The following is a 26,081-nucleotide window of genomic DNA, read 5'->3' as shown; positions in this document are numbered from 1 at the left end:
ATAACACCCAACAGTAAAAAGCCACTGCTATTCATTAGGTGGTTTCACATTCTAAGTACCTAGCACTGTTCGTGTTATTATATCATATTACCACTAATGCTTAAGACAGTCCCACTAAAGGGCGAATTGTTCTCTTTATTTTTAGGTTGAGTCATTTAAGGATAAATGTGTAATTAGCTCACAGAAGAACATGCAGGTAGTAAATGCAAGAGACATGAATGAAGTCTAGGCTAATGTGAACTTAAGGCCGATGTCCATTCCATTAACAGGTAGAAAGGTCTCTTAGAGATATAACATATGATATGAAAAATAGCACAGATGGAATGAATTTATCTCACTGTCATCACATTTATAAATCAGTGAGAAGTGAGGTCGGTGCCACCCAAAGTGATTTTCTAAAGCAGTAACTTTAGAAAAAGAGAGCCTTCCTGACCGCCCCACTGCCATCATTTTAGGTGAGCCTCCCATGTTCTTCTTAGCTTGTGGGCTCTTGAAGCCCACAGTGGGGGCTGACACCAGCCACACCTCTAGCTTTCTGTCATTTTTATAGCACATTTTAAATGTTGCCTTACATTTGTTTTGTCCTGGAGGGTCTATTAGAAAACAAAACCAAAAATGAACGAATGAATGAATGAAAGAAAGAACATAGCAAAAAAAACCTGGCCTTCTTTCTTTAGTTTCCATGGTAAGGAAGAACCCCAAGCGCTCAAGAAGAATTTAATAAAGCCAGAAAACAATGTCCTTAGTTAAGTCACTTGCCTATGTACTCGCAAATGAAAAGTCACAATACGTTGGGTATTGTGGTTCAAATTTTAACTCCAAATAATTGAGATTTTTCATGCTTTTATTCAAGAAACCCAAGCAACAGAATTGTCTTTTTCTTACTTCTAGAGGCAATGAATCATTTCTGGTCTAAATGTTTATGTTCACAAAACCAGTTCGGCTCCCATTAAATAAACAAGCCCACTCACCTTCACAAAGCTGTTCTGACACTGTCCGTCACCACTGGGGATTAGGAAGTTGTTGTCAAAGCTGATCTCCAACTGCTTACTTTCATGAGTAATGACTGTCCAGGTACATCTGCTGTTCTCGGGAAAATTCTGAGGCCAGTGAGGGGATCTGATTGTACCATTGTCTGAATGAAGTATTCCCCCACAGCCTGAAAAATTGTCACGGAAGAAGTCATTAATTTGAGAGGAAAATAACAATTTTAGTAGCCCAAAACTTCCAGAGGAGACACATTTCTCAATGTGAGAGTTCAGTCTATTTTTCCTTACCTGTGAGTCACTGGCCTTCAGGGCAGGTATGCGACAAGAACTCCCCATAAGTGTAAGGGGCACTGAATCCAGAGGAAGCTTCAGCTGTTATTTGTTACATTTCTATTGAACTCACCCGAGACCACTAATCCTTGCCATAAAAAGGATAGATTTCTATTCTGTTTTCAAACAATAGCACTATTTTTCACTCCCCTTGAAGCTATATAGTATTTGAGTAGCAACAATTCTACGTTCTGTATTTTGTTACTGCGAACACATGAGAATACAAGTCTACACTCATTTATGATTTTACTCTAACATCCAGGACTAGAGAAAATGATTTTCAGGAGGATAGATTTCTTCCATTAAGGAATATGCTTCATTCATATTGAAACATTAATGGATGAAAATAAATTACATGGATTGAAAGAAAGAAAATCTAGAATTATTTTATACTATTAAAATATGTCCTTAAGAGATGACAAAAGAAAAAATATGAATTCCAAACAAAATGAAGTTAAGTTAAAGAGTATTCCCTGTTATCTTTTGCTTTTAAATCCTTGGAAAACCAGTGGTGCATCTAAAACTCCCCTATGACTTCAACAGATTTAATAAGATAAAGTTTGACTCATTCCACAAAAAGCTTTTCATAATAACTCTGACTCTTCTAGAAAGAATTGCCCTGTGTGATGCTGCAAGGCTTTAAAGTAATCCTGACTAAAGTATCCAGTGCAAGTTCTTATGTTTTCTGGGAATTTCCATGAAGTTCATACTTTACATACAGAAAAACTACCCTTTTGAAATCAAATCTATTATATTTTGCCACATACAGAGCATTTACTCTAAATCACAAATCTTGTCACTTTGCTGCTCAACACTCTTCAATGGCTCCCCATCGCTCACGGGACAACAGAGAAGACAAGGCTCTTCGTGATATGGACCACCTAGATTCCTGCCCTCAGCTTACCACCCAGCTTCTGCCTCCAAGCTCCAAATATTCCAAACTACATGTGATTCCAATACATATTTTCTATTATTTTCGATTCTCTGGTTATGCCATGCCCTTTTGCCCATTTAGGCAACATGGTGAAGTGTTAAGATCAAAGTTTCTGGGCCCCAGTGACTTTATTCAAATCCTGACTCTACCAATTGTTAGCTTCACGACCTGGAAAAATTATCAACCCACCTACCCTCAGTTTCTATCCATGCGAAATGGAAAAAATATGTATTGATATTGTGTCTTCCTTACGAGATTGTACATGAGATGACACGGGTATAACATTCTGGGTTCAGTCTGGCAGAGAGTAGTCATAAAATGCATACTTGTTAAATTAGCTAATAAATTTTAAGAACCGATCAATTAAAAACGCATGTTCCTTTTACCTAAAGTTTGTGTGTTCCATGTAGCATAAAATCCACCATTTTGCACCGAATGGTCCGAGTTAAAAATCACCACCAGCTGGTTGGAACCAGACTGGATCGTCCTGGGGTTTGAACTTCCACAGTATTGTCCTATTAGGGGCGATCCAGGAGAACCGCCGTTCCTGACGGTTACAGAGTCCCAAGCGCAGGTTGCATGGGCTTCGATATCAAAGTTACTAAACGTAAGCTGCAGGAGAGAAAAAAAGAAAGAATGAGGCACTCTGTGTTGTCCACAGACCTTTTTATTTTGTTTTGATTTATCTAATTTTGTGTTTATGTCTCTTATTTCATTCTCCCCTGCCCTCTTCTCTTTTTCCTTATTGGAGGTTCTACTGGAAATTTTGAGAGGAGGTATTCCTCCTGGAACCACAGTCACTAGAGAGAGCGCCACAGTCCAGTGGGCTGGGCTGGACGCTCACATCAAGAATGTGATTGCAGGGGCGCCTGGGTGGCTCAGTCGGTTGAGCGGCTGACTTCGGCTCAGGACATGATCTCGTGGTCCGTGAGTTCGAGCCCCGCATCGGGCTCTGGGTTGATGATGGCCCAGAGCCTGGAGCCTACTTCCGATTCTGTGTCTCCCTCTCTCTGACCCTCCCCCGTTCATGCTTTGTCTCTCTCTGTCTCAAAAATAAATAAACGTTAAAAATAATTAAAAAAAAAAAAGAATGTGATTGTACTTCTCTCCTGGGTGGGGAACATTGTCTACATATATGCTCTCCTATGCTTTTGCAAACTAGATTTCTTCAGTAACTGTACACTTGGAGATGCCAATGTCTGTACTCTAACGAGAGAAGACTTGGGGAAGATGATGATCTGATTGCAGGATCAAAACGCAATCTAATTGCTTGCTTATTAAAAGAAATCCATTTCCACACAGGATGTGGTATTTTTGTTCCAGAACAGAATCAGAACTCACAGTGATGGTATGGCCTTGTGGGGCTTCTAACAACCAGGAACAGTGAGTCGAGCTGTCGTAAGAGGCTGGATAGTTGGGACTTGTGATTACGCCACTCTCACCCAGTTGTATTCCACCACAGTCTGAAATGAGATTTGTAACCTTCTAAATTAGATACAAGAAAAAAAAAATCTCTGCAAAGCCAAAGTAAGTAGGTCTTACAGCCATGATTTTAAAAAAGCAATAAATGAATAGAAGAAAGTGGAAAAAGCAAAGTAAAACTGGGTAGAAGATTAGAAATTACCAGAATTCCATATAGTGTTAAACAGTATCACACAGTGAAGGCAGGACCATTTTTTAACGTTTATTCATTTTTGAGAGACAGAGAGAGACAGAGCACAACCAGGGGAGGGGCAGTGAGAGAGGGAGACACAGAATCTGAAGCAGGCTCCAGGCTCCACACTGTCAGCACAGACCCCGATCCGAGGCTCAAACTCATGAACTACGAGATCATGACCTAAGCCAAAGTCAGCTGCTTAACTGACTGAGCCACCCAGGTGTCCCAAGACAGGATCATATTTAGTACAAAAGAGAAGGAAGATAATCTGTACCATAAATGGAGAATAATTAGATGTGCATATAACCCACACTGTGTAATAACATTGCCTTGCTTGAAAGAAAACAAGCCACTGAAAATAAATATAAGCTTGAAGAATATGATGCATAGCATAACTAAAGAATTTTTCATTTGATAAAAAGCATTTATGTCGGTGGTCAGCTATCAAAGTATAGATTAGCATGGCAAGTTGAAGAACAGATATATTTTTAAAACACAGGATAGTCTGACATTCTACATGAATAATACTGCTTCCTGAAACCTCGTTCTTTTCTTTCAATTCAATAAAGAAAAGTCAACTGGCAAGTGGTTGACCAATTTTACTCCCTCTTCCAATCAACTGTTTGATTATAACACAAAGAGATGTTAGATAAAACTATAACCAAAACGTATTTTGACTAATAGGTAAACTTAATAGAAAGAAAGGGGATTTCCAAAATCTATAAAAAAATTAAGTGTAGGGGTGCCTGGGTGGCTCAGTCGGTTAAGCGTCCGACTTCGGCTCAGGTCATGATCTCACGGTCCGTGAGTTTGAGCTCCGCATCAGGCTCTGTGCTGATGGCTCAGAGCCTGGAGCCTACTTCGGATTCTGTGTCTCCCTCTCTCTCTGCCCCTCCCCCACCCTTGCTCTGTCTCTCTCTGTCTCAGAAATGAATACCTCTCACATTCTGAGAGGTAATCCTCTACTGAAAGTTCATCAGTTTCAAAGGATGTAGAACGAAGGTGTGGGCCCCAGAGATATGGGTCTGAGGTTTTGAACACCTGCACAAGAAGAACATACGGCCTTGGAACCTCACAAAAGGAAGGGCTGGAGTTGAGACTTTTACATAATGTTGAGGGTCTAAAAGAACGGCCATGTTAATAGAAAGGGACTCTAGAAAAACTCTGATGGCCCAGAGAAGCAGCAAAGAACAGTGCTGTCTGTCTTGGGTTGAACTTTCAGATATAAGCAGAATGTCACAGATGCAAATCCAGTACAAAAACATTAGCAAATAATATCTAGTAATATGTTCAAAACACATGTCACACCAACTAGGATTTATCCTGGAAATTAAAAGATGGTTTAATGAGAAGAAAGTCTTTTAATATACAGCTTGTTATATTAATATATTAAAGGAGGAAAACAATCATCTCAAAAGATGCAGAAAAATCAGTTGGTAAAATCTTATACCCATTCAGAATTAAAAAAAAAAAGTACACTAACAATTGAAGGGATTTCTTTAACCTGATAAGAAGTATTTACTGAAAACCTAAGAGAAATCAATAAATTTAACAATAAAAGGTCATAGGCATTCACATTAAGGTCAGAAACAAGATGCTATCACCCCTTCTGTTCAACATTGTGATGGTGGCATAGCCAGTGAAATAAGACGAGAAAAAACATTAAGTTTTGGGGTTGAAAGAAACAAATACTGTCATTTTCAGAAGACAGGATTGTTGACACAGAAAAAACACAGATAACCTACAGACAAAATACCAAAGCTAGTAAGAGTGTAGTGAAATCTCTGGGCTAAAGATCCACGCATAAAAAATTTTAAATTCCTGGATATCGGCAAGAAACAATTAGAAGACGTAATTTGGAACATCTCATTGACATTAGTAACAAAACTCATAGCTACCTAGAAATGAATCTAACAAAATAGATGTAAGATCTTTGTGGGAAAAATTGTTAACTATTCCATTGCCAGAGTTTGAGAGCTTAATCACAAGTCTTACCTGTAAAAGAATACTCCGCATGAAATCCAACATATTCTACACGTTCATTGGTGACGAAGTGTATCCACACCTGAGGATAAGGTACAACCAGTGGCACTGTAGGTTTTGCAGGTCCACAAAGTCTCCACATCAGAGGCCCATCAGCATCCCCTGAGCAAAATAATACACCAATTGCCATAATTTATGTAGCTTTTGAGAAAGACATTCCATGAATTCAGTAGGAACAAATAATAAAAAACATTTCAAGGTATTTATTGACACACATCGAGATTCTGATGTAGTAGCTGCCATTTCACAAAGTTCCTTTCTATGTTTGTCAACTGCAAAAGAAAGAGTCCCTCCAACAGGGTAAAAACAAACAACAACAACAACAAAAACAAAAAACAAAGGAAAAAACCCATGCTTTTTTAGTATGGGCATCTTTCTCTACTGTAGGTGCCATTTTGTTCCAATTTGTGTTTTCATAACTATTTTAGCATACCTAAACAGAGATACAATTAATTAAAAAGAAAAGAAAACCTTTTGGATGTGCCTTTTTTTAGGAAGTAAAAAATATAATACCAACAGTGATAAAATACATCATCAAGATAAAAGTGATAATTAGCTAAAATTTTAATGATTTCTTCACTGCATTTAATCAACTAAAATGAATAGAATATTCAGTACTCAGGCTAAGAGTTGAGAGAGCTGAGTATTTTTACGGAGATTATTTTTCATGGTAATTTGATTAACCTTTTTTAAAACACCTATAGAGCTCACATTTAATCTTCTCTTTATCCTGTCAGATCAGTATTATTGATCGCATAAGTCAACAAAATATAGTATTTTAACTGTCTCTAAAATGAGGGACTATAAGAAATTTAATATACAGCTACTCTGCTTAATTCAATAAGCCAGTGGTTTTGAGCCAGGTGGCAGTGGTGTGGGTTTGTCAGAATCACATGGAGAACATTCTCAAACTACAATTTCCATTTTCCTCCTAAGTCTCCTCTAGATTCATCTACCTAGAAGGGTCCAGATGTTTCTCCTGCTGAGTCCCTTGGTCTGTGACCACAGACTTTATCAAGTTCTCCCTGAAAATTCTGTCCAACATGGTCTCAAAGTCAGCATTGATTTCAGTAGCCACCGTAGAACATTGCCACCACCTAATTGTACTATTTTCTGCTGCTTTCAACCTCCTTTAAAAAAATTTTTTTTGCAATGACATGGAACTCAGTGAACCTTAAATAGCATAGACAATCTACAATGTTACTTTATTTCTCTTTTCCAAACCACAGAAAGGGTGTCAATGTAACAATGGGTGCAATTTGATGGATAACCCACTCCTCAACTTCAAGAAAGAACTAAAATGGATTCATCTTCTATGAATGCAGATTTTTAAAAATTCTGGAGACTTATGGTTTACCAAGTAAACCTCAATCCATTTCCATCATGAAAACAAAGACAAGCTTGACTCCTCTGGGGATAATTCCCCAAATAACTTCCATGTGCTTCTTCATCTGGTACACTGCAAAACTTCTTTTGATTTCTAAGTAGAATTCCTGTAAATTTAGGAAATCACTGATACAGTTCTGACCGTGCCAAGTCCCAGTCTCTGAGGAAAGAAGTCTTGAGTACTAAAAGATTATTGAAGGAACCACCTGAACTCATGAAGAGAGAACAGACAGAGGCACCTGGGTGGCTCAGTCGGTTAAGCATCCGACTCTTGATTTCCTCTCAGGTAGTAATCACACAGTTCCCTTAGTTGGAGCCTTGCATTGGGCTCTGTGCTGACAGTGCGGAGCCTGCTTGGGATTCTCTCTCTCTCCCTCTCTCTCTGCCTGCCCCACCTCCACTTGGCCTTTTGCTCTCTCTCTCCCTCTCTGAAAATAGATACATAAACATTAAAAAGAGACAGAGAGAGAATACACGCAAACCGAATCTCTCCTGGGTAAGTCTCACATCAATTGAAACACCAGTCTAGTTGTAAACACTGACCCAACTCACTGTTAATAGAGCATGTTACCTCAGCTGGGTGTCCACAGAATTACAGCTTTTTTTCTGACCAACATTCTTTTGGATTCTATGTACATACATTGTAGGCACTTGAGTCCCTTCATTGTTGGTGGTCCCCAGGTATAAGAAGAATACCGTGGATAAATGGGAGAACAGTTGGGGCGCCTGGGTGGCTCAGTCAATTGAGCATCCCACTCTTGATTTCAGCTCAGGTCATGATCCCAGGGTCATGATCCCAGGATCGTGGGATCGAGCCTGGAGATGGGCTCTGCACTGAGCATGGAGCCCGCTGAAGATTCTTTCTCTCTCCTTCTGCCCCACTCCCCTGCATGTGCTTTCTCTCTCTCTCTCTCTAATAAAAAATATAAAAAAAAATAAACTGGGAGAACATGCTCTTTGAACTCACCCACTCGTAGCTCAAGGACATCAAACTGACAGTCTTGGTGACTTTCCAGGTAAAAATCTTCAAAATGAATGTAAATGGATGAATTTCCCTGATTTGGATTGCTGAGAGTCCATTCACAATTTAAGTTTCTTGAGTAATTACTGACTCCGTCATAGCCAGGGGAAGTGAAGTTTCCTTTGGCGGAATTTGTAAGGGACCCACCACATACTACGAAAACAAGGGGCAACAGAGAAAGTAGCAGTGAGGTCCAGGCCATAACCGAAGATGCAAATAACACAATAACAACGAAAATAACAACAAGATTTTTATTGCTTTGTTTTTGTAGATGACGTTAAGATTGTGGGTGAAGGGCTGGCTCGTGCATGAAGAAGTTTCTGTGAGTTTCTGTGAGTGTCTATGGAAGTTGGTGTGAATTTCTATGGAAGACGTTTCTGAGAGTTTGGAAATATGTGTAAAACTAAACAGCTTCTTTATTTTCCTGTAGGGTAGATTAGGTGGGTTTGTGGGTTTGGCTGGGCATCTGTTTCTCCTAGTTTAAGCCTATTGTTCATTAATATTTAATTTGGAGAAATATCTAACTACAGTGGTGGTCTCAGTGGCTTCTCATTAGCAATTCTCCACTTGAGCCTTGTTATTTCATCAAACAAATAACATCATGGGAGTGCCAATGAATTCGCTCCTTTTCATATGGGAATGAATGTTCCTATCAGTGAAACAAAGATTTTTTAAACATTCAGTTCCAACTCTTTCTACTATTTAAAACTCTTAGATAATAGCACCAATCCAGAAAGTAGGAGAATATTTAGACTGGAAAGGCCGTATCTTGCATAATTTTTCAATACTCTGTATCCAATGTGAACCCTCATTCATTTACACTGGAAATATATATACAGATGGCTGGCTAAGAAACCATAAAATCTGTCTATCTTCAATTAGTCACTTTCAGGGAGTCAGTTACCTTTTTAGAGATAGAAGGTCACTTTCAGAGAAAATAATTGACCAAGGACTGTGAAATAGGCAACCAGTATTTCATGGCGACATTATACGGGATTGAGCTAGAAGCTCTCCTAACAGCATTGTTTTTTAATTCACAATGGCAGCTTTCTTTCTGAAAGTATAACTTTTTTTTTTTTTCTGCCTGGCATGGGTTTTCTACCTGGTTATATGTGTTTCCTGCTGGAGAAGCTCTTAGGTGTAATTTTGATCTTGAAAGGGAAAATAGACGGCTCGGCGGCTATTGGTGGTAGCTGTGTGAACATCTGCGGTGCCCATGATTGAAACAGGTGTATTTATAACGTCTTCTCTTACCTGCATCTTCACTGGATGTGTAGGAAGCACTGAAACCTCCATATGGCCTGGATCCATCAGTGAAAAACACGACTCTCATTTTGTGTCCTGAAGATTTGATCTCCTCACTTACATTCACACTGCTACACAGTTTCCCTAGCTGGGGTGAGTTACTTCTAATGCCATTGAATATCTGTTGGAAAAATCATTTAACCTTTAGTCACACAGTCCATCTTACTGAATATTTCCTGGGAGATTATATTCACAGCCCAGATACACTTCCTTCTAAGGAAACTCTGTGCTAAAATGAATTCCTTAACAGTCCGGGCTCCTAGCCCAGTGCCACAAGCCACTTTGTTGCCCGGAGCACATTCTGTGGCCTCAGGGTCATTTCACTAAAATGAGAGTATTACAGTAAAGCCCTCCTGCCATGTGCTGACAAATGAAAAACTGCTGTACTCTTTGCAACTGGAAATCAAGCTCTAAATGTAAATTAGACAGGCCAACGCTCTTACATCTTAGTTCACAGAGTTCACTGATGGACCATTTTTCTTAACAATGTATCAGGACCTTTCGTATTTGGAATGAAGGTTTAAATGTTAGTCTCTGATGATTTGAAGCCTATAATAACTCAAATATTTAAAAATGCCTTGAAAAGTAACTTTAAAAAATCAATATAATAGTTCTTTCCTAAGTACTTATGGATCCAAAGCCTCACTTTTCTTATTAATTTGAATTTTAAAAAATGGTTTCAAGTAGTGCTGACTCCAAAATATTAAACAATAATTCTAGTTATGCACATACTTATAATAACTGGAAAGTATTATTCCATTTCTGTGCAAGACCAAGGGAGTTTTAGCCTGCCTGGTTTTCACGGTTCAGGAAAGATCCAGAAGTAACTAAACAATAATTGACTAACTGAGTAGTTGATATTCCTGTTTTTAACAAAGATTTGAATCGTTCACAATTAAGAATAATGATTCAGAGGATGGCACTGACAGAAACGAAGGAAGAGGAGGCACTCCATAACAGACGGTGTGAGCTTTTTTATTTACTATCATTGATTATGAAATTGAGCTCTGTGGGCTTCTGGTTTAAAGTGTCTTCTGACTCAAAGGACCAGACACAGCATTTCCTATTGCTAACTGAGCACCAGGCTCTGCTAATAGCCGACTTGTATTACTTGATCCAATTAGCACAATGCCCTCTCAGACATAAAATATCATCCCTGTTTTCCAGATTAAGACAGTAGAATTCAGAGAGGGTTATGCAATTTGCCGAAGTTCAAACAACTAGTGATCATGAAACTGGATTGAAATGGTCCCTCTGATTGCAAACCATGAAGTCATGTAGAAGGCAACAGAAGATGACAAAATTTCAGTAATACTGAAAACAGGAATGGGCAACATTTTGCCAGAATCAGATTATCAGCAACTACAGACCTAATGGAACACGTTGGAAACCACGACCAGTGGCGGTTATCCTTGCGCCAATGTCTGCCTGAGCTTAGAATCACAACGACTGATAATGTTCAGGCATCCATTTATAACATGAGCTCCTGCTTTTAAAGGCCACCAAAGTGCTGTTTCCACTGTCCTCCTCCACTCACATATGTACACAGAAACTGCAACTCCCAGAAAACAATGGGGCAGGAAGTAGGCATTTGAGATTCAGGACAAGCTCTAACATTTGCTATAAGCAGGAATAAAATCAGGCACATATCTCATTGTAGTGCATTTCTTCTTTATTTCTCTCCCTTCCTGTCTCTTTCTTTCTCCATCTCTCTCTTTCTCTTTCTCCTTCTTTCTTTTCTTCTCGCTTCCCCCCCACGTTTTTCGAGAAGTTCTCAAAGTAAATAAGGTACGGGCAACGGGCAAGCCACATCCCCTTATTTACAGCAGAGTGAAGAGGAAACAAAACATACAGTGAACCTATAGAAATAGATTTTGAAGAAAAAGAATGGGGACATGGTATTAAAGATTCATAAAAGAAATTAATTCTCAGAGGTATTGTTGGAATTTTAACCTCCCCAGGAAAAAAAAAGACCTGTAGACAGGACATTTGTAGTTTCCCCTCATTGACTGGTCAAGTCCCTCCCTTCCCCACCCAATGAGGACCATAAATTGACAATCCCATGCACACAGAGATTCCAAGCAGCATTTCAGTACTTCATTCTTGAATATAAATAAGCAACCAAGCATCACCACACATTTAAGGAAACATCTAATGTAAAAGGCAGAGACTACTCAATATACGTAAATAGGAAAGAGGAACTTGAAAGAAATGGACCCTTCCAAAAGGAAGCAACATAAAACTTTAAAATTATGATTAACATATTTATATACATAAGTGAATGTATCAAATACATGTGATATTTTAATGGAGAGAGTATATTCAAAGATCAATGGTGAAATAAGGATAATTCTAGGTACACCCCTTCTCAAAAAGCTTAACATCCATGCCTACATCCTTATGGAAATACAAGAACATATGCCTTACCAAACTAGGAAATGAGCCAAGACATGGAAATGCACAAATCATGGAGTCTGGGGCCAGCCCAGAAGAGGAATGAAGGGGCTTGCAAAGTTGCTGGTGAAGGGCATGTCTGATTTGACAGCTGGCATCAGGCATGTGGCTGATGAAGAAAGGTTCCATCATGGAGAATATCCATGGAGAAAGGATTTTGCTAAGGAAAACGAATGAACTGGTGGGTGTGCTTTACTATACAAGGTGGGGACGTACACCAGGAGCGAGAGCGTGTGGGAGAATCAGTGATATGTGCATCAACACTAAATATTAGAAAGGGCACAATTATTGTTATTACTCAGAAAAAAACAAGAAAATGCTACCATAGTATATTACTTAGTTGGGTTGGGAATGGCATCTATATAATCATAATCTTGTAAACACTGAAGAGAAATTTAAGCAAAATCTGTGACATATGTATTTTGGGAGCAAGTTGGCAGAGGCTATGAATTGTGCGTAGCCGTGAGCATTTGGGCTAAGGGAGTTGGATTGTGAAGAGAGCTCAACCCTCATCTTCCAGGGTTGCATGTGGATAGATAATGTTTAAGACTGAAAAGCAAACAAGGAGCAGAATAGGAATATTATTTTGAAATAATGACATATGCACCCAAGAAAAAGCTAAAAGAGTTGGAAGTAGACACCTTTGGCATATATGATTCAGAGATGGGAAAATGACATGTAAGATGTGATTCAGAATTTGTGGTTGTTGCTGCAAATTTTATTTTCTTATTCAAGTTCTGAAACTGTGACTCTTCATATTATCTTTCCTGCACAGCATGTGAAGATTCTGCTGGTAAGCATCCTAATAACCATTATATTCAATATTTCAACTATGGAAACAATTTCAAAGGGAAATAAGCTGTTGTATACATCAGAATTTTAGCAATGGGTTGGTTGCTAATTGGTTGAAATTCAAGTATTTTTAATATTTTTTATTTTCTGAACTCTCCAAATTTTGTTCAATAGGCATCCATTATATTTATAATCAGAAAAATAGATGAAAATTAGCATGCAAATGAATTATGCCACATTATTACAACTACATGATATATTCATTGACAAGAAAATACATCAAAATATGATATACTGCGAGTGGTTAATTTTTTTTTTCTACTTCAACCTTGCCTCTATATGTTCAGTTGTTAATAGGGAGGAAATGTTTTTTTAAAATAAGCAAGCTTACAGGCACCTTGGTGGCTCAGTTGGTTAAGCAGCCAATTCAGCTCAGGTCATGATCTCATGGTTCACGAGGTTGAGCCCTGCATTGGGTTCTGTGTTGACAGCTCAGAATCTGGAGTCTGCTTTGGATTCTGTGTCTCCCTTTCTCTCTGCCCCTCCTCCCACTCTCTCACTCTCTCTCTTTCTGTGTCTCTCCCTCAAAACTAAAATTAAAAAAAAAACATTAAAAAAATAAAATAAGCAAGCTTAGTCCAAAATTCCCTGGCTTTCAGATAGAAGAAAACACCTGGGGCCCCATAATTTTTAATATCTGATAAAACAGATCATTTCAATCCTTCAGTTGTTAGAAGGGATATAGGAGTACTGATGCATAGGGGCACTTGTACCCCAATGTTTATAGCAGCACTGTCAACAATAGCCAAATTATGGAAAGAGCCTAAGTGCCCATCAACTGATGAATGGATAAAGAAATTGTGGTTTATATACACAGTGGAGTACTACGTGGCAATGAGAAAGAATGAAATATGGCCCTTTGTAGCAACGTGGATAGAACTGAAGAGTGTGATGCTAAGTGAAATAAGCCATACAGAGAAAGACAGATACCGTATGTTTTCACTCTTAAGTGGATCCTGAGAAACTTAACAGAAACCCATGGGGGAGGGGAAGGAAAAAAAAAAAAAAAGAGGTTAGAGTGGGAGAGAGCCAAAGCATAAAAGACTCTTAAAAACTGAGAACAAACTGAGCGCTGATGGGGGGTGGGAGGGAGGGGAGGATGAGTGATGGGTATTGAGGAAGGCACCTGTTGGGATGAGCACTGGGTGTTGTATGGAAACCAATTTGACAATAAATTTAATATATTTAAAAATAAATAAATAAAGGATTATAGCTAAACTATAAAAAAAAAATCCTTCAGGTGTTAGAACCTGGAAGCAAAATTTGAAGCTTGAATATGATCATTTTAGGGCAAAACGAAGTATTATAGTAACGTACAAAGATACTTTGTATTTCTGAATCTACTACCCAACAGGAGACAACTAAATTGAAAACAAAAGTGACTTGTCTTTAAAAAAGGACAATGATAGGGGTGCCTGGGTGACTCAGTCAGTTAAGCATCTGACTTTGGCTCAGGTAATGATCTCACAGTCCATGGGTTCCAGCCCTGCATCGGGCTCTCTGCTGTCAGCACAGAGCCTGCTTTGGATCCTCTGTTCCTTGCTCTCTCCGCCCCTCCCCATCTTGTGCTCTCTTCTGTCTCTCTCAAAATAAATAACTAAACTTAAAAAAAGGGGGGGGGGGACAATGATAGTGCTTCTATTCATTCATTCAATAATTACTGTTTCTATTCTGTGCCAGGCACTGGGGACTCCATGGGAATGAAACACAGGGCACATCCTGATGGAGCTTACATTCTGGCGGGGAGAGCAGACAATAAACAGACAAACAAATAAATGCGTGGGGAATGTCAGTTGGTGTGAAGTGCTGTGAAGGCAAAAATGCAGGGAGCAGGATGGGCCAGGGTGGAATCGATTTAATGTAGGGTCGCAGGGAGCAGGTCGTTTGAAGAGCAGCGAAGAAGAGAGACAGTGAACAGACAGCCGTCGGGGAGATGCAGGCCAGAGGCCGTAGCACAGGTACAGTGGGTTGTGGAACATTCTAGCACCCAAAAGGAAGCCAGTGGGACTGGATCCTAGTGGGCAGGAGGGGAGTTTGAGAGGAGATGCAGATTCTATAGGGCCAGCTGGGCCAGTGTAACCATCTGGGATCCTCCTCTGGTGACAGGAGAGGCCAGTAGAGGATTTTCAAGGAGAGCGGCATGATGTGCTTTACCTTTAAACCCATCACACCAGCTGCTGTGCTGAAAGTGCAGGGAGACGAGGGCGGGACTAGGGAGACAGGCCGGAAGTTACTGAATTACATCTAAGTGAGCCGTGATGGCTGTAGTAGGGGATATGGTGAGAAGGAGTTAGATTCTGGATCTCCTTAAAGATACAGTCAGTGGGGTTGATTATGCATGTAATACAAGGTGTGAGAGAAAGTTCTCCAAAACAGACATCAATGTTTTTGACCTGAGCATCCCCAAGTTTGAAACTGTTATTTGCTGAGATAACAAGGACTGAGGAAAGGTCGAGTTGGGTAGGGAAATATATTAATATTAATGTATAATTAATCCTGTATGTGTCTATATGTTTACATGCGTATCTGTCATTTAACAATCTTCATTCCCACTCATGGGTCTCCTTTGTTTTCCTTTGCTAAGGGAAGCTAAGAATGCTGACGGCATATCCCCAAGCATTTGACCTTGGCAGCACTGACCTTGGCAGGCACCCATGGTCTTCCAAAGGAGTCACTCAGTACCTCAGGCAGAAAACAGTAACCTTGCAGGACCACTCAATCGCTCAGAACTTTTGGTGGTGGCCCGTTCTGTGACTCTGGTCCCAGTCAGCTATGTGCTACCCACGGGCTCAGCTTTTCTCCATTTGCCCGTTTTGCCGTGTGTAATGATAATTTGCTCTTAAAATTTATCCTGCCTATGACCCTGATGTATTTTGTGACAACAAAGAGCCTCTTAAAACAGGTCTTACAAATATCATGGCAGTTTACTGCATTTTTGTTCTATCTAAAATACTGAGCATGTGTCTGAGGTACAGTTGCACAGATGGGAATATTCCCAACCTACTTTTCTGACTACGATTGATAGGTCATTAAGCTCCTTCAACGATGGAATGTGATACCCCTGACTGCAAGGAGACACTCACTGTCACACGCTCGCTGTTGCAGGATGGATGAACTTCCAGCCTCAGATTGTTAAACGTCAGGGTGACCCGCCTTCCTTCCTGCACCGTGATCCTCCACTCACAGAGCCGGCTGTGAGGATTTGGGTTCGGGAAGTTGGGAGAAGTGAATGTTCCGGTAGGGCCCTGTAGGTCTCCACCACACTCTGAAGGGGAAGAAACCCAAGAAATCATCTTCCAATCCGATCAAAATGACCCCTTCCACAGGGAGTGTTCTCTAAAATATTTTCTTTAGTATTCCACAGGATACTAAAATTACGGCTTTTATTTTTCACTATGTGTATGTGATGACTTAACAGAGAACGCTGGTATTCACTTCCTATCTCTAATGTTTAACATTTAATTCATGTTTCCATGGATGACAGTTCACTGGTAGTATTCTATCATCATGGCCCAAGAAGCATGAGAGACCAACGGCTGTAGTAATCTCAAGAGTCAGAAGATTCAGGAGACTTTTGTAATTATCCAGTTTTTTTCAGATTAAATCTGTGTTTTACCAAAGTATTTCAGAAAGGCCAATTCTGACAACTGTGGGGCTAATGGACTGGCTTTCTTAGGATGAGTACGTGTGTGTGTGTGTGTGTGTGTGTGTGTATAGTATTACTAATATTATTATATTATCTACTATACTTAACAAATCAGTGAACTTACCTTCCATGCTAGATTCAAACCGTAGTCTAAATCCCGAAGCAGTCAGAGAGCCATCTGTGACAAACCTGACCAAAGCGATATTGCTAGAAGTGTCTATGCTGTCGGGAATGGTGTTTCCACAGTATCTGCCCAATAAATTTCCTGTGAGAGTCAAATAATTAAGTATATACACATTCAGGTGATTGATTTCATTTAACCTCTACTTGAGGTGTTCTACAAGTACAAAGAAAATGATAAAAGACAAGGCTCTGCCCACGAAGAAATGGTGACCTCTGTTGAGAGGAGGACAAACAGGAATAAAACAAACATATTCAAGTATGTGGAGACGTGTAACAAAACTGCAACCAGTTAGGGCAAGGAGGTCTCAGCGCAACGAGAGAGCTCATTTGGTTAAGGAGATGGTTCCAGTCAACAGAGTGACAACTGTCCAACTCACGTGATTTCTAGGATACACACCCTCTCCTCTCCTTACCCAACAGGATGCCCCTCAAATAACTGCATATGGCCCTGGAAAGTCACAACAAAAAGAGGATGTCTTCACAATACAGTGTTCTCTCAACGTGACCTATAAAGATAAGCTATATAAGGACACCTGGGGCTCCGGACACCCACTGTTTATGAGGGGGAACCCAGGGAGGGAAAAGTTGGCAGAGGTCCGAGCTGACTGCCCTTCTATGCAAAGAATAGATGTAGTTTGGCCTTTCTTGAGGCAACTTCAGAGGTTGAATGAGTACCTGTGAAAATAAACACCCCCAAAACACAGCAGACGTATTTCACTGACCAGAGGTATGGTTTTCCCAGATCTCCACAAAGTCTTTCTCACAGCCAGAGGAATTCTGAAGGTTAAAGTCTTCAAAATGGATGGTGAGGTAGTGTCCCGAGGGACCCTCCAGATGCCACTCACACAACAAATTGTCTCTATACGGCAGTGTTGGATATCCGCTGCTTTCGATGACACCACTTTGCCCTGTCACTCTTCCCCCACACGGGGCTGCAAAAAAAGAACAATATTCTGTTACAGCGTTGTTGTTGTTGTTGTTGTTGTTTTTAATTTAACCAGTGCATTTATAAACTTTCAGATGCCAATTGAATATAAGTTAATGCTTTAAAAATTCTGAAAATGTTTAAGTTAGTGTTTCCCTTATGATTTGAAATCTACTATTGATGTAAAAAGAAATGATACCACAGGTCCAGTCAAATAATGAGAAATGGAAAAGTGAATGGCATATTCTGTAACATCTCATTAATCCTCATGGGACACGATGTAAGAGCTGTTAGCTGCAAGAAAGTTTCATTTCAAGGACCCACTGATGGATTGATAGGGCCTGCCTACGACTCTGTGTCTGTGATTCTGAAGACTGAGTGCATGCTCCACTAGAAGGGGTGCTGTGATTGATTAGTGATGCCTACCCTTTAATTATCAAGTAAGTGTTTCACTGGAGTAACTGGTATCTCAGGGCCTGGAAAATTCCTACTCAATTCTTTCTTATCAGCTGGATGTGACAGTTACATTGAATTATACACAATTTGCCTCAGGCTATAAAACAACCTATGGTGTAGGTTCAATAAGGCTTACAAAAAGGCTTTCCAACTTTTGACTCTATTAAATATGTTTGGTTAGTGTTCAGACCCACCAAGTACTAAATTCTATGTAATTGCGACCCTATTACATTACATCTTCAGTAAGCATGTGTATTGCTCATTTTTTAAGTAAGGAAATCAAAACACTGAGGAGACATATTTGTTTTTGTTTAGTGACTGATTTGGCACTAGAGACTTAGTGGGAAAACATTTTCCATTAGTGATGACTTCAAAGTTACTGTTCTAAATATAGTTATTTGAATATATATGAATAGTAAAGTGTTCTACTAGTTAAAGTAATACGATAGAGAGGTCATGACAAAGGGAAAAAAAGCAAAAATTTGATTTAACTGAATATGCTTTCACAAACAAGTTAGGAAAAAATACAAAATATTCAAGTCTACTAAAAAGAGTGTCTTAAAATGGAAAGCAAGGTAAAATTTTAAACTGATAAATAACTTTGTGGTTTCAAACATTTATATTTCTTACTTATTTCTATTAAAATTAGGCAAATACAAAATCTCTAAATTTTTTAAATTTTTAATGAGTTTTTATTTCTTTTTAATTTTTTTAATGTTTATTTTTGAGAGAGAGAGAGAGAGAGAGAGAGAGAGAGCATGAGGGGTGGGGTGGGTAGCAGAGAGAGAGGGAGACACAGAATCCAAAGCAGGCTCCAGGCTCTGAGCTGTCAGCACAGAGCCTGATGCAGGGCTTGAATTTACAAACCGTGAGATCATGACCTGAGCTGAAGTCAGATGCTTAACTGACTAAGCCACCCAGGTGTCCCTAATTTTTAATGAGTTTTTAATATTTTATTATAATTAGTTTGTCATAACTTTCTTACCATGTATAAAAATTGTTTTTACCTATAGCATACTTGATCTTGAACCCCACATGTGTGGGGCTGTTGTCAGATCGGAATCTCAAATACATCACCTCTCCTGAGGACAACTGGCTGTTGGGCAAAGATGTTCCGCAAACCTTGGAAAGTACCCGTGCATTTGAGTCAGCCCCATCACGCAACTCAAGGTAATTGGATGTGCAGCTACGGTGGAAAGAAAACTCCATTTAATATGTAAAGTCAATTGCTTTGACATATTTAAAAAATAAAGACTTCACCAACTTTCTCCAAGAGCATTATTAAATCATCATTTCTGCAGCAGAAGACGCGACGACAGTTATTTTAAATCATATGTCACTTCAGAATACTGCACACTATTTTTCTAATCGTAATACGTTCTTTTGTTAGTAGCTCAAAAAGATGGGTTTTACATGTACGACACCAAAGAATATTTTCTTATCTTCCTCCATATTCTGTGCTTGTTTTACAAATATAAAAGTCGTTCTCAAATTAACCCCCAGGAATTTCAAAAAAAAACAAGTACTTTGTTTCACATGATGATGAGACACATGTCACATGACAAGGAAGAACTCTCTCTCTTGACAGCCCTGCCACCCGGGGTTAATGGAGAGTCATAGCCGGAATCTTCCGTGTCCATAAAAGTGAGTATTTACCCAATATTTCTTAAGAAAGTCAGCCAATTAATGCTCTCTGACTAGGACAGTGGCATTGTGTCAGGTGCCCATAAATGGTAAGCAAAAGCTCTCATACCTAAGTTTTCTTTCATACATATATTCTTGCAAATGTATATACACGTTTGTTACATGAACAGAAAAATTCAGGTTTTGTCAGCTAGGATAGTTATTCTCTTTGTGTTCAACACAGTAAGACTTACTCCCCAGTTTGTAATCCCGTAAGCATTCTCATTAAAGAAAGACTGGGAAATTGGATTGTCCTTGCGTTAGTCCTTTTTCCGACACTGGTGACCTCTAGTGTCACGTAACACAAATGTCCATTTGTTGAACAGGCATTTTATTATTTATGACATTGAGTATGAGGCTGGGAAAATAAATATTCATCTACCAGAGACACTATATTTTTCCTGTGGGAGGAAGAATGGATAACATCAATCTCAAACAGCCATCGTCAGTGTCTCCTGGAGGATGTGCATGGTGTCAGGAGGAACAATATCTGTGTACATAATCCACTCAGCTAATGACAGAGTGGCTGGCGGGCAGTGTTTTCAGGCTCGAGGTGTAATGCATGTCCCTTTTCCATCCCTAGATGTTCTACGCCGAGAAAAGAAGAGAAATTATTCTCGAACACGACGGCTGAAGAAAACTAACTCTGAGTAGGAGAAAAATGAAATGGAGTTGACTTGACATACCTGGGTGTTTCTTCAATATGGAATTGATCTTCAAACTGCAGCCTTATGAGCTTTCCAGGGGGAGCCGCTATGAGCCACGTGCAATCAGCGTGCTGGGGGTAATTGTCAGGGTGGTTGGGGGAGGTCACATAGCCAGCAGAATCCGCATCGTGGATGTAGATATTGCCCCCACAGGCTGTTGAGAAACACAATGAAATCAACCTACAGTCTGAAGAAAGAGGATGCAATGCCACTAGCTTCTTCTTCTTTTTTTTTTCTCTTTTTGTACTGTCTTGTGTCTTTTTTTTTTTTTTTTAATTGAAGTATAGTGGACACTCACTGTCACATTAGTTTCAGGTGTATGACAGTGATCTGACAAGTCTACATGATTTCATTTGTATGTGGCATCTAAAAGACACAAACAAACCAAAAGCAGAAACAGACCCATGAACACAGAGAACAAACCAGGGGTTGCCGAAGGGGAGGGAGTGGGGGGATGGGCAAAATGGATGGAGGGGAGTGGGAGGTACTGACTTCCAGTTATGGCATGAGTAAGTCATGGGGATAAAAGGTACAGCATAGGAAATGCAGTCAATGGTAAGAGAAGAACGTTGCATGGAGCAGATGGTAGCTACAACCTATGCTGAATACAGCATAACCTGTAGACTTGCCACTATCATTTTTAAAAGTCTCTTTGGGGTGCCTGGGTGATTCACTTGGCAAAGTGTCTGACTCTTGACTTTGGCTCAGGTCACGATCCCACAGTGCGTAAGATGGAGTCCCGCATAGGGCTCTGTGCTGACAGCACGGAGCCTGCTTGGGATTCTCTCTCTCCCTCTCTCTGTGCCCCTTCCTTGCTCTCTCTTGCTCTCTCAAAATCAATTAAAAAACAAACAAAAACACAAACAAACAAAAATAAAGTCTCTTTATCTGTATTTCCAATCTCAACGTCCCTTCCTCGAGAATTATCCTCATTTCCTTTTTTAAGCAAATAGACTCAATTTGCTATTGAGGGAGCTACCCAGTGTGTCACTTTTTAATTTGCCCAACCATAAATTCTTGCAGAGCATTTCTCTCTACCTTTTTTTTTTTTTAAATTTTTTTCTTTAATGTTTATTTATTTTTGAGAGACAGAGAGAGATAGAGTGGGAGCAGCGGAGGGGCAGAGAGAGAAGGAGACGAGACACAGAATCCGAAGCAGGCTCCAGGCTCCGAGCTGTCAGCACAGAGCCTGATGCGGGGCTCGAACTCAACAACCGTGAGGTCATGACCTTAGCTGAAGTCGGACGCTTAACCAACTGAGCCACCCAGGAGCCCCAAGAATTTCTCCCTTCCTTAAGGCCAATAAAATGATGATGGTGCACAGAACATGCATTAGAACATCATCGAAGCACTAAAACACATTCACCACTTAGATAAGCACGTGAACGCACTAGCACTTAGGACTTCCCACTGACCGTGCAGTTGAATAGAAAGAAGCAGAGCTGTGACCTCCACGTTTAAAAGACTAAGCAAATTATATAAATATATATATAATATTGCACAGCTCTGTGGGCATTCACTCATTATATTTCTGCAGGATTTAGATGCATTTGAAAAGCAAGGGACGAGTGACATGAGAGAATCTGTTAGCCACTTTCTGTAAGAAGATAAATGAGTTTTTAACACTTCTTTTCTAAAAAACCCAGGTATTATGTAAAAATACTTTCCTTTTATCAATCATTTTTGGGTAATCTCAGCAAACAATCCAGGCCGGAGTGAATTGGGTACTTACAATGCCAATGAAATGAGCCTACTAAGTTAGCCTCAGATCCCTGATCTGCTAAACGCTATCGGCATTTATTTATTTCTGCTCCCATTCAGTCACTTACGGTCCTATCCTGAATTTTGCCATTCCCTAGAATGCTTTTAGTCTCTGAAACCCTAAATGGCAGATTCCTCTGACTGCCTTCAATACCCTTGCCCTTGGCCCCTCCCTTAGACTCACCTTGCAAAAAAAAGAAACCAATTTCATGACTGTATGCAATTCAAACCGTTTGTGGAAATCAATGCCAACAAATGTGTGCTCTCCATGCTCGACACGGCCAAGCAACCCTGCTGTCTCACAGAGATATAAAAACCATGTGAGACTTGACTCTATGCCCTAAACCCATATTCTCCCCTCTTTCTTTAGCCTCAGCATGCCAACTCGTGTTCTCCTTTAGAGTGCAATGGGAGAAATCAGATGGGAACGCCTTCAATTTTTACCATCCTAAATGAATTCATCTGCATCGCTGCCTTCTTTATCTTTCTCTGCACACTGTCTTCCTATAGCTCAGGGTCAGTCTCGCACTCCACTGTGTCCCCAGGGATCATGCTATGTGGAAGCCTTCCTCTTACCCTGTGCTCACACTCTCTCTCCCTCCTTCTCCCCTCCTGCACCCCTCTCTCCTTGTTCCTTTCTTCTTTCCACTCACCGTGGGCTCAGGTCACTTAAAGTCACTTTCTCTGACCTCAATGCCCTCTTTCCTCCTTCCCCCTTGGTGCCCCTTGTTGCCTCACCATTGTGTACCCAAGGATCTTTTTGATCTTTGTTTTATATCCACAGCATTTAACCTGGTTGACCACATCTCTCTACATTTCTGTCCCCCGGCTGCTGGGACACGGAGCTCTCCTCCTCCTTTTATACCTGATGCCATTCCTCCTTCGGTCCTTGGGTGTCTCTTTCCGGGTGTTTCCCAGAAACTGGAAGTTTGTGTCTCTTAATCCCCATCACCTATTTCACCCATCCCCCTGCCCCCTCCCCTGTGGTAACCACCACTCTGTTCTCTGTATTTAAGAGTCTGTTTGTTTGTTTGTTTGCTTGTTTTTTAGATTCCCCATATAAGTGAAATCAAATGGCATTTGTCTTTCTATGACTGGCTTATTTCACTTAGCATAATAATCTCTAGGTTTATACACATTGTCACAAATGGCAAGATTTCACTCTGTTTTCATGGCTGAATAATACTTCATTGTGTGTGTGTGTATACATATAGGTGTGTATATATGTGTATATATATGTGTGTACATACACACACACAACCCACATCTTCTTTATCCACTCCTCTAGCAATAGACAATAGATTTTGAAATCAAAAAACTGCAAGTCTAATACTGAGGGCAGAAAGATGGGGAGAAGATCATGGCCATACAATTCTTAGATGAAAAGAGGGCCCACAAAGGAATAAAAGAGTCATAGCACCGGCAAATAAACCCTTAGTGAACCTGAATTATCACTAAATTTTGAAATCTGTATTATCCAATTTTGAGAAGCAAAGATTTACTCTCCACTAACATTACTCTTTCTTTTGAAACTATGCTTATTTACTTATTTATTCAATTAAACATTATATAAAAATAAATGCCATAAAACTAAGTCATTACAAGTAGAGTTAAATATAATTATAATCAAGTGTAATTAAGTAAAGGTAATTAAGTTAAAGTCCACCGCCATAATGTATAATTAAATGGGTAATAACAGAATCCCAGGAATACATGTTCATTTTAAAAGAAAGCATACAAATTATCATAAAACAATGTAATTATCATTCTTACAATGTTTCTATAACTGAACGTAACTTATAATTAAACATTTTATAATGGCAAGGACTAAGGAATTTCAGAGTATCCTTAACATCAGTTTAATTTATACTCGTGGAGAATTTACTTTGCTCATTCTCTTGATAAGAAGGCTTAGAAAAATCTAAGCCTCATTTTCTTATCTGTAGAATGGGAATGATGTCTTCCTTAAAAAAGTAGTCCATGATGAGATAGTGAATGTATCAAGCACATAGTAAGTAGTACTTAGAATAGGTAGAGTAGGTGGCTATTCTCATTAAATTATTGATCCTAGTTTAGAAAAGAAAGGCTTACATATTTTTTTCCTTGAATTTATTTAAACAAGGAAAACCAAGAAACCGCAGGAAAAATACAGGCTTTAGTCTCAGTCAAAATGCTTACCTAAACTCTTTGCCTCATATTTGATTTTAAATCCTTGCCCTCCATTACTGCCATCAGAAATAAACTGAACAAACATTTGATTATCTGAGGTGAACAGAGTGGATGAAGGGCGACTGCCACAAAAACGACCGTTTCCTCCATGGCTTCCCAAGGGTGGAGAGTAGATATCAGGTCCATTTTTTAGCTAGGAACACAAAACAAAATTGCATAAATCCCTTCATCCAGAGAGAGCTGAGAGCACACAAGTCCTATCAATTTATGTCCCAGGAGAGAAGATTCATTTGTTTTTTGCAAGAAGTCTGCAAAGATAGTAATGCGAAAAGGTGAGAAGCACGACTCACCGCCAAGTAATCGCCCTGGCTGCACGAAGAATCTCCGTTTGGAATCTGGAAGGGCTGTTCAAAATGGACAGCAATGGTCAGACTACTCTGAACCAGGACATGCCACGAGCAGTTGAGGTTGGGACCGTAGGTCTCTGGATACTGAGGTGATGTGATGATCCCCCTGTCTGCATGCAAATATCCACCACAACCTTTCCAAGAAAACAAAGGTATTTTATTTAAGTAACATTTGCAATACGATTTTTATGTTGCCCTATTTTTCCTGAAGATTTTTAAAGCATAGGCAATAGAAATGTGGTTTGAATCTAATTGGGACCAAAGTATAAGAAGCAATCAGGCCAGCAGGCATTTGTTGAGCCCACACGACAGGGTACTCATTTTGTGGTTGTTGCTAAGATCAGGATCTAGAAATAAGTAATAGAGGCAAATGATTCACTTTATGAAGCTCACTTTATAGGTGAGTAAGCTATACAATAAATGCATACATAATATGTGGATGGGGATAATTCTACAAAGAAAGGTGAGGGGGAGGGAGAAGGGTACAGCATTGTCTGGGAACATTAGAGAAGGTCGCGTCGTCACAGAATCACCTCAAGAGAGACCCGGAGAAACGAGGCATCAAGCCAGATGGCGTTGCGAGAGAAGAACATTCTGGTTCAGAAAACGCTTGCTTTAAGGCTGGATGTGTCAGTGGTACATCATGCAAGTCAGAATGAATGAGACACGGGGACAGATCCCAAAGGAAGCAGGGTTGGATCAGGAGGGGAAGTGAAAGGACTTATTCTGAGGGACAGAGGAAGATATTCAGGGGTTTGGAGCGTCAGCATGGCATGACGTGACTTAGATTTTTAAAAGCATCACTCTGTCTGTAATACCTAGACTGTAAGAGGGGGCAGAGAGAAGCTGAGCAGAGTGTCCGGTCGGAGATGATTGCCTGGGTCCAAGGAGAGATGACAGAGCCTGGACTAAGACAGTACAGTGGCTGGGGTCTAGATGTATTGGGAAACTAGAATCACAGTGATTTGTTGACGGTGAGGACGTAGGGTGTGAGAGAAAGAGAAGGATCGAGAATGACATCAAGATTTTTGGCTTATGCAACTAGAAGGATGCCCTTTCCGTCTATTAAGATTGGAAAGAATGTGGAATGAGCAGCTTTGGAGGGTGGAAGAGGGTGGGAAGCAAGAGTTCGAGTCCCACATGTTAAATCGGAAATACTTCTAGATACGCAGC

The 26,081-nt window shown here is 39.9% G+C and overlaps 1 protein-coding gene across 1 annotated transcript in view; it reads right to left on the bottom strand.

Annotated features, from left to right (window-relative positions):
* The window catches only part of CUBN (cubilin), a 279,400-nt gene that overhangs the window by 66,631 nt on the left and 186,688 nt on the right, over positions 1-26,081 (bottom strand). The window contains exons 42-54 of the mRNA XM_040451314.1: positions 24,852-25,042; positions 24,511-24,694; positions 20,551-20,725; positions 19,189-19,367; positions 17,523-17,732; positions 16,742-16,882; positions 16,055-16,236; positions 9,615-9,786; positions 8,307-8,513; positions 5,906-6,055; positions 3,595-3,716; positions 2,640-2,865; positions 972-1,159 (exon numbers count right to left, since the gene is read on the bottom strand). Coding sequence (XP_040307248.1) covers positions 972-1,159; positions 2,640-2,865; positions 3,595-3,716; positions 5,906-6,055; positions 8,307-8,513; positions 9,615-9,786; positions 16,055-16,236; positions 16,742-16,882; positions 17,523-17,732; positions 19,189-19,367; positions 20,551-20,725; positions 24,511-24,694; positions 24,852-25,042 — 2,327 coding nt within the window. The remainder of the gene's footprint in view (positions 1-971; positions 1,160-2,639; positions 2,866-3,594; positions 3,717-5,905; positions 6,056-8,306; positions 8,514-9,614; positions 9,787-16,054; positions 16,237-16,741; positions 16,883-17,522; positions 17,733-19,188; positions 19,368-20,550; positions 20,726-24,510; positions 24,695-24,851; positions 25,043-26,081) is intronic.

Source organism: Herpailurus yagouaroundi, unplaced genomic scaffold (assembly GCF_014898765.1).
Source record: "Herpailurus yagouaroundi ecotype Mexico unplaced genomic scaffold, PumYag 203, whole genome shotgun sequence".
Lineage (NCBI taxonomy): Eukaryota > Metazoa > Chordata > Mammalia > Carnivora > Felidae > Herpailurus > Herpailurus yagouaroundi.
Note: the sequence above shows the minus strand (reverse complement) of the source record. Positions and strands in the feature narration are given on the sequence as shown.